The sequence below is a fragment of the Pan troglodytes genome, chromosome 10 (genome assembly GCF_028858775.2).
Source record: "Pan troglodytes isolate AG18354 chromosome 10, NHGRI_mPanTro3-v2.0_pri, whole genome shotgun sequence".
Classification (NCBI taxonomy): Eukaryota; Metazoa; Chordata; class Mammalia; order Primates; family Hominidae; genus Pan; species Pan troglodytes.
Genome location: NC_072408.2, coordinates 31764853 through 31774172, shown reverse-complemented (window position 1 = coordinate 31774172; position 9320 = coordinate 31764853). Strand labels below are relative to the sequence as shown.

General features: G+C 42.8%; 1 protein-coding gene across 2 annotated transcripts in view; it reads right to left on the bottom strand.

The window, feature by feature from the left end:
• Window positions 1-1152: 1152 nt before the first annotated feature.
• Window positions 1153-9320, bottom strand: part of C12H12orf56 (chromosome 12 C12orf56 homolog) — a 117200-nt gene continuing 109032 nt past the window's right edge. For both annotated transcript variants that reach the window (XM_016923103.4, XM_016923104.4), the window contains 3 exons: window positions 8979-9053; window positions 4620-4798; window positions 1153-1405 (listed from right to left, as the gene is read on the bottom strand). In XM_016923103.4, the coding sequence (XP_016778592.1) occupies window positions 1300-1405; window positions 4620-4798; window positions 8979-9053 (360 nt within the window). In that variant the 3' untranslated portion in view covers window positions 1153-1299. The remainder of the gene's footprint in view (window positions 1406-4619; window positions 4799-8978; window positions 9054-9320) is intronic.

The following is a 9320-nucleotide window of genomic DNA, read 5'->3' as shown; positions in this document are numbered from 1 at the left end:
GGGAGAGCCATAACTGCTCGTAGACAATTTGTCTTTCATAGAGACTCTATGGGACTACACAAATTAGCCCACAGATGCCTGAAACAGAGTGGCACCATGCACTTAATTTTGTTGAAGTCCAAGCTTCTTTCTCTATGATAAAAGAGGAAGTGACATTCTATACAGCTATGCCTGTGTTCTGCTCATTCTTCCAGGAATACTTTTGTCACTAGAATTTGTATAGCTGGAGGAGGAGGGTGTCATCCTATTGCTCGGCATTTCCCAAATAATCACTCTGTAGCTTATACTCCCCACAACAGTTTATCTCAGGATGTTTCGTGGCTTCACACCACTCACCATTATTACACCAGTGAAACTCACCAGATTATATTTTCTGTGTTCACTCTCCATAGGCTTCTGTTCCCTTGATAGATTTTTGTCTTAGAACCTTTTTTTCTGGAGAAACGCTAATGTTTAGCACCACTTTATGTATGTCAGAATGGATGTAGGTTTCTTTGTAGCAGATTTTAAAACTCTGGCCTCTGGCCCTGGTGGTTTCTGGTGCAGAAACTGAGAGACCCTTTGTTCTACCAGGTGTTCTACCTGGAGGCGTGGCTGGCGGATGAGATCTTGAGTGAGTGACCTTAGGCCCAGACCAAGCTGTAATTCCAGAAGTGGCGTGGATGCGCCAGGCCCTGCTGGTGGTGGACATAGTGGACTCCAAGAACCTAGTCGAAATAATGGTTTTTGGATGGCTCTGAGTACAGAATCGGGTGAAGAGCATGCTCCTGTGCCTGGCATGGTTTCACCGAGAACACTGTGCCCAAGCTGAGAAGATAAAACACCTTGAGAAGAACTTGAATGCCCATGCCTCAGGCTCCCACACTCCCCGGCATCCTATTGCTTAAGGCAACAGAACTATTATCAGGAGAATTTTGAGAACCCTCTTGCTTTTGCTGCTAAGGTTGAAGAGAAGTGAGTACAGCTTTCCTAAATCCCTGCATTCCTTTTTCCTGTGTCTTGATGGATAGTCGTTTATTTTGTGGCAAGAGTGAGTTTGAAGAACTACTCTAATAAAGAAATGGCTCTTTTGCCCAATGGCATAAAGATCTTTGCACACTTATAATAAAGCAAATTTATTTTTTAAAATTTTAAACTTCTCATAGAGAGGTATTGATGGAACATTCAATTAAAATCTTTATTTATAGGACTCAGAGATAGCCAGATATTAAACAAATAAAAAAATGGTTCTCGTGAATATCAAGTTGACTCTTGATTAACATTTTATACTCTTATTAACATTGCGTACATTGTTTGTTTCTATTCAACCAATTTCAGAACTTCATGAAAAAGTTGAGTGGTAGGTTGAGTGATGGGGTAACACAATGGGAGCCTTTTCTGCAAGGCTGGCATGTGAATAAAGTACCTGCAAATCATAAAAAGAAACAAAATAGAGAGTTTTAAAAACAAGAATTTTCACATTGGTCACTTGAGTACATTCACACTCACTGGCTAGGGTTGTTGGGTGTGGGAATCTAAGCTACAAGATTTGGTCAGCATTTTCAGCCCTCCAATCTCCCCCATTTGTGACCTAGAAAATCTCTGACATGTGGACCGTCCTCACCACAGTATGAGCAGAGGCTCCTGCTTCTTGGTTTATCAGGCAATGCGCAGTGAGGAGTTGAAATGAAAGGGTCAAGCTGTGGTGACTACTAGGGCCAAGTCAAGAGGGAAGAGTAGAACTCATCCCCCACGGCCTCAGTAAAAGCCTAGGAAAGGCCAGAGGAAGAGGCAAAAATGAGAAAGACTTCAACCATCCCCTTGGATGACTTAAAAGAATGGTTCTCAACCCTGAGTGCACATTGGAATCACCTGGAGAGCTTTATCTTTAAAATCTCACAGCCCTGGTACCACGCCAGACAAATGGAAACAGAATTTCTACGTGTGACACCTGGTTATCAGTATTTTTTTAATAGGTTGAGTATCTCCTATCCAAAACGATTGCAATCAGATGTGTTTCGGATTTCAGATTTTTTCAGATTTTGGAGTATCTGCATTATACTTAATGGTTGAGCATCCCTAATATGAACATGTAAAATCTGAAATGCTACAATGAGCATTTACTTTGAGCATCATGTTGGTGTTCAAATGATTTCGGATTTTGGAGCATTGCAAATTTTGGATTTTTGGTTTAGGGATGCTCAACCTGTAGTTGCTCAGATAATTCCAATGCAATGTGAGTTGAAAACACTAGTTTAAAACAAGAATCCAAACCTAAATGGCTACCAGCAATGTAATTTAGGGGGTAAGAGTAAGCAAGAGAGAGAGGAGATGGTGGCAAACTAAACAGTACATGATGCACCTAAGGGGGTAGCTGCAGGAGTTCTGCCTAACTGTTGTCATCTCACAAGTGTGACACCACTTTGCCAGTTGTCCTGATTTTCAGATGTTTGTATCTAAGTTTTAAAAATTGAGTTGTATGATACATGCTACAATGTGGGTGAACCTTGAAAACATTAAGCTCAGTGAAAGAAGTCAGACACAAAAGATCACATATTATATGCTCCATTTATATAGAATGTCCAGAATAGGCAAATCCATCACAACAGAAAGTAAATTAGTGGTTTCCAGGGGTTGGGAGGAGGAGAATATGTGGTGTGATTGCTTAATGGATACTGAGTTTCTTTTGAGGTGATGAAAATGGTGTGCAATTAGATAGTTATGACAGTTGCAAAATATGGTGAATTTAAAAACTATGGAATTGTATATTTTAAAATGGTAAATTTCATACTATGTGAAATTTACCTTAATATATATATATTTTTAAGTGAGGAGGTGCAGGAGGGAAGAGATGGGAATTGGGTTGTTTGGACCAGCTCAGAGCCAAACAAATCCCTTTTATGGGAGTCAGAATGGAACACCTCATGGAAGACAAAAAGTCCATGGCTGAGTGTGGTGGCTCACACCTGTAATCCTAGCACTTTAGGAGGCCGAGGCAGGTGAATCACTTGAGGCCAGGAGTTCAAGACCAGCCTGGCCAACATGACAAAACTCCATCTCTACTAAAAATAAAAAAATTAGCTAGGCGTGATGGTGCATGCCTGTAGTCCCAACTACTCAGGAGGCTGAAGTGGGAGGGGGCATTGCTTGAGCCCAGGAGGCAGAGATTGTGATAAGCCGAGATCACAGCACTACACTCCAGCCTGGGTGACAGAGTGAGACCCTGTGTCAAAAAAAAAAAAGTCTATAAATTGGACTGTAGTTTTTTTTTTTTTTTTTTTTTAAAGACAATCTAAGGCTGTAATTTATGTCTCCACATCCTTTTACGTCTTCATCCAAACAAATGACAAAGCTGTGTCCGCCGTACCCTTTTCATCTTAAGTCAGAGACAACCTGGGTTTTCTCCTTAATAGGTGCTATGCAGGGCTGCACTGCTAAGTGCACTTGGCTTTGGCAGCCTATAAATAGAAATGGAATCCCTGAGGTGCAGGAGAATAGGCTGGCAGATGAAGCCAATGCTGGCTACTGCTCTTTCTTACTGTTCTGTTACTGAGAGGGGTAAGTGAAACAAACAAAACCCCTGATAACCGTGTTCATTAATTGTTACTCCTTTATCAATTGCTTCTGTCCAATAACTCAATTGTAAGTCACAATCCATAATTTATTATCCTCTTCAGTGAAGTTTATTACACTTTTTTTTTTTTTGAGGCAGAATATCCCTCCGTTGCCCAGGCTGGAGTGTGTTGGCATGATCTCAGCTCACTGCAACCTCCGCCTCCTGGGTTCAAGTGATTCTCCTGCCTCAGCCTCCCAAATAGCTGGGATTACAGGCGTGCACCACCAGGCTCAGCTTATTTTTGTATTTTTAGTAGAGACGGGGTTTCACCATGTTGCTCAGCCTGGTCTCACACTCCTGACCTCAAGTAATCTGCCCGCCTCAGCCTCCCACAGTGCTAGGATTACAGGCGTGAGCCGCCGTGCCCAGCCAAGTTTATTACTCTTAATTACTCATAGCAGGTTAAAATTATTACTACTTCCGTGAGATGCAGCTACAATAAAGACAATGAGTGACAAACCGTTCTTCAAAGAGAGTTTGATGTTTCACTAGTCTTTTCTGGCCTGGGAATATACTTCAAATGGCAATGGTTCTTAGAGGTCCCCAAAATCCTACCATTTTCACAGATCAAAGTGAAATATTATTAAAAACAAAAATAGGCCAGGTGCGGTGGCTCACACCTGTAATCCCAGCACTTTGGGAGGCTGAGGTGGGTGGATCATCAGGTTAGGGGTTCGAGATCAGCCTGACCAACATGGTGAAACCCTGTCTCTACTAAAAATACAAAAAAAAAAAAAAAGTTAGCCAGGCATGGTGGCGGGCGCCTGTAATCCCAGCTACTCAGGAGGCTGAGGCAGGAGAATTGCTTGAATCTGGGAGGCAGAGGTTGCAGTGAGCCAGGATTGCACCACTGTATTCCAGCTTGGGTGACAGAGCAAGACTCCATCTCAAAAAGAACAAACAAACAAAAAAGAATTCCCGATAAATACCTAATCTTCTAAATATTGGACTATGTTGCAGGTTTGCATGAACTCAGAAATGAGTGAAATCTTACTGCAGATTAGATTCAGACATTTTTTCTTACCTGAATTCTTCTCTGTAGTTATTCCTAATATACTCAGCTAGAGTCCTGCTGTGCCGCAGACAGCTCTTGAGGATGTAAAATTGCTGGTACAACAGAACTGCTTGGCAGGGACTTAGCAGCTGAAATGAAGCTGAAAGACCCCTCACCACTTGTTTCACAATACTGGCCACAAAAGTAATCTAGACAAGGAAAATACAGTTACATGTAGGCTGTGTGCCACCCACAAAAGCAACTATTTCAGCTGGAGCTTCAACTACAAATCTAGACTGAAGCCCTCACTACCCTAACACCACTGTTGCAATGTTCCTTATTGAAATGGTATCCAATGTCAAATAAAAAGTATAGGAGGAAGCTGGGCGTGGTGGCTCACGCCTGTAATCCCAGCACTTTGGGAGACCAAGGCAGGTGGATCACGAGGTCAGGAGTTCGAGATCAGCCTGACCAACATGGTGAAACCCCATCTCTACTAAAAATACAAAAATCAGTCAGGTGTGGTGGTGCATGCCTGTAATCCAGCTACTCAGGAGGCTGAGGCAGGAAAGTCGCTTAATTCAGGAGGCAGAGGTTGCAGTGAACCGAGATCATGTCACTGCACTCCAGCCTGGGCAACAGAGCAAGATTCCATCTCAAAAAAAAAAAAAAAGTATAGGAGGCCAGGTCGGGCGCTGTGGCTCATCTGTAATCCCAGCACTTTGGGAGGCTGAGGCGGGTAGATCACTTGAGGCAGGGAGTTCTAGACAGCCTGGTTAACATGGCAAAACCCCGTCTCTACTAAAAATACAAAAATTTGCCAGGCACGGTGTCACATGTCTGTAATCCCAGCTACTTGGGAGGCTGAGGCACAAGAACTGCTTGAATGCAGAGGCAGAGGTTGCAGTGAGCCAAGATCGCACCACTGCACTCCAGCCTGGGCGAGTGCAAGTAGTTACTCTTCTGTGTAATTACAATCCATAAACGTAGGCTTGTGTGAAAAGCAGAAAAGAACGCTAGTGCCTTTTCAAGCTCTAACCAACAGGTCACACTACGCACCCATTAAATTAGTATCAGTAAAAATGTGTTGCCTTTTCTATTGTAATATGTTGCGACTGGCCCTTCCCTACAGGTAGGGCAAGTAGGTGGAAGTGGATTTTTCCCATTCCAGACCATTTACATACGTTGACAAAACATTATATATATATTGATTAAACGTATATTGCCTGGCAAACACAGCTTGAGCTGAGAGAGTCTGAGGCAGTAGAACAGAACAATGTTAATTAGCCTATTTAGAAATTAAGTTTTTAACTTTTCTAGCACCTTTCTCTAACCAAGTAAGATAATGAGAGCTGACTGACATGCAGGTGCATAGCAATGATCCCAGTTTCTTTGCTTGCAAATGTCTCTTGAATGATTTGTTTCTGCCCATACTGTTTATAACTGGGTTAATATTGAAGCTTTCTTTTGCCAACCCTTCATCCTTACATGCTTCATGGTCACAGACTAGCCTCATACTCAACCCAATTCCTTTGGTGAACCAACTTTAGAGGCTGGTAAAGAAACTTCCTTTTAGCCGGAGTGCAGTGGCACATGCCTGTATTCCCAGCTACTTAGGAGGCTGAGGCAGGAGGATTGCTTGAGCCCAGGAGTTTGAGACCAGCCTGGGAAACATAGCAAGACCCCATCTCATTTTTAAAAAATTTTTAAAATAAATAAATGCGGCCAGGCATGGTGGCTCACAGCTGTAATCCCAGCACTTTAAGAGGCCGAAGTGGGAGGATCACCTGAGGTGAGGAGTTTGAGACCAGCGTGGCTAACATGGCGAAACCCTGTCTCTACTAAAAATACAAAAATTAGCCGGTCGTGGTGGCAGGTGCCTGTAATCCCAGCTACTTGGGAGACCGAGGCAGGAGGATCACTTGAACCCAGGAGGTGAAGGTTGCAGTGAGCCGAGATCGTGCCACTGCACTCCAGCCTGGGTGACAAAGGGAGACTCTGTCTCCAATAAATAAATAAATAAATAAATAAATAAAACCATGCAGGAAGGCTTACATGGGAAATAAAAGTAAAAAAATAAAAATAAAAAAATAAATAAAAAGAAACTTCCCTGTTATGTGGAGTCTGTAAAACCCAGATTTCCACACATCAGTCCATGTAATAGGGTCTGCAGCCACCACACAGAAAACAAAGGGGTCTTGCATCTTGCACATATGAGCTTCCATTGCTGTGAATGACTATAACTTTCAAACATTCTGTGAAATGGTCTGAGATTGGTTGGGGCCTGTGTGCTACTGAGGAAGACAAGTTCATGGGCTCAACTTCTGTAGAAGGCAGCTGGCTGTTCTACTGACAAATGTACCCTCTGGCCCCAGCCAGCTTTGTGTAAACATATGTCATAGGGATCTGACAAGAGAGTCTAGATCCCATAGAACAGACCCAACATCACTCTAGAGAAACAGCAGGGGACCACTGACGGTCCAACAGATGCGTGTCCATATATGGAAAGAGAACAGGCCGGGCACAGTGGCTCATGCCTGTAATAGCAATTTGGGAGGCCAAGGTGGATGATCACCTGAGGTCAGGAGTTCCAGACCAGCCTGGGCAACATGGCGAAACCCCGTCTGTACTAAAAAATACAAAATTTAGCCGGGCATGGTGGCAGGCGCCTGTAATCCCAGCTACTTGGGAGGCTGAGGCAGGAGAATTGCTTGAATCTGGGAGGTGGAGGTTGCAGTGAGCTGAGATCGCAGCACTACTGCACTCCAGCCTGGGCAACAGAGCAAGACTCTGTCTCAAAAAAAAAAGAACATATTACCTCGTGTCCATCAGCAATGGAAATTTAGTTTAGATTACTCTTTTGAAGAGATTTCCAATTAAGTGTTTGTTGACTGAATGCATAAGTTTGAGGAGGTGGGAAGAGATTAAGGGATAAAGCCTCTACTACAATTAATTCAGCAGATATTTTACTGAACATTTATGGTGTGCCTAGCACAACAGACATAGCTTCTACCCTCACGGCACTGGCAGTCTGTTGGAAGAGAAAGATATTTTATCAGTCGTGATGGACTAGATTATGCTGTGGTAACAAACCTCCCAAAATACCAATGCTTTGCTTGAAACAGCAAAGGTTGATTACTCATTCACACTGCATGTCCCAGAGGGGTCTGCAGGGCTCTGCTCACTGTGGTTACTCTTGGCCATCTGCAGGCAGAGCAGCCACCTTGTGGGTGCTATGCCAAAGGAAAAGAGAATGCCAGGTGGCACATACTGGCTCTTAAAGCTTCTGCCCAGAAGTGACATAGGCCACTTCTGATCACATTTCATTAGCCAAAGCAGCCACAGAGACCACCTCCACCCCACAATTTCACATGGAGAGGGAAGTGCAGTCCCACCATGTGCCCAGAAGGAGGAAGAGACAGAATATGAGTGGGCACTAATGTCTGTGACACGGCAGAAGCAAATAATAACACAAACAAATGCAAACTGCAACAGTGACGAGGCCTGTAAAGCAGAGGAAGAGGACACCATGCCATGCACTGTTTGTGCCTCTAATGAGGGAATCTCCCCTGTCACGGGGGGCAGAGAAGCGTCCTCCACTGCCACACCCCAGGAAGGGGCCCTGAGGCCTGAGGGATGAGTAGAAGTTGACCAGGTGAAAAAGGGAGGGAAAAGCATTTCCAATGGAGAGACAGATGCAATGGTACAGGTCCTGTGATGCAGCTGCAGGGAGGGGGGTGGTGGTGGGGAGAGGGATGGTGAGCAAGAGACCCACACAGCAGGGAGGCTGAGGGACCAGAGGAAGCTGTCGGCCATAGCACGCAGGGCCCTGTAGGCCATGTTAAGGAGTTTAGTCTTCATTCAGAAGGAAGAGTTATTGAGAGATTTGAAGCAAGGGATGACAATCAGATTTTTATTTCAAATGGATCCCTCAGCCTGTAATCTGGTAGGAAGACAGGGACAGACCATTGAGATGTGATTGTAGCATCAAGGAAAGAAATGGTGATAATAGGAACTAGGATGGTGTCTGTGGGACAGAGCACACAAATGATCCCAAGTGTTAGATTCATACTCACTATTTAAGGTAAATGTTTATCTTTTTACCTAATTATACAGCTAATAATTTAATATTCTGTCTTCTACATGTATCTTAGAGTTTTTCATGAAATAACGTTCCCATTTAAGATATAATTTCAGTACCTTAAACATTCAGGTCCAAAATGTAAAAACAATTTATCAATTAAATAATAAACTGTCAGATTTACACTTTGCTTCTAGTTGATAAACTTGATTACGTCACAGGGAAAATATGTGTTTTATTAATTAAGCACAAGAGTATCTGTTTAATTAGGCTTGGGGGTGATTTCGTTTTGACTTCTAGATACTTACGATGGGAGGACAGCTTTGTAGAAAGGACATTATCCAGCTAATAGCAAACTTTGTGGATCCCAATCCGAGATTTCCCTAAAAGACTCAAGGAAATAAGCAAGTTATATTCATAAAGTTCAAGTTGTATATAAAAGGATACTCATTCTTAAATACATTTTTATCCTGATTAATCGAATCCTTAAAATCAGTTTTGGAAAATAAACTAGATGAGCACTTAAGAGCAAAGTTCATATCATTGAAATCAACCAGTTTTGGAGACCATCTCAAATACAAGCATTTTTGATATATTATTAATCATATAACATAATCACATAATATACTTATATCATAATATGTAATAGT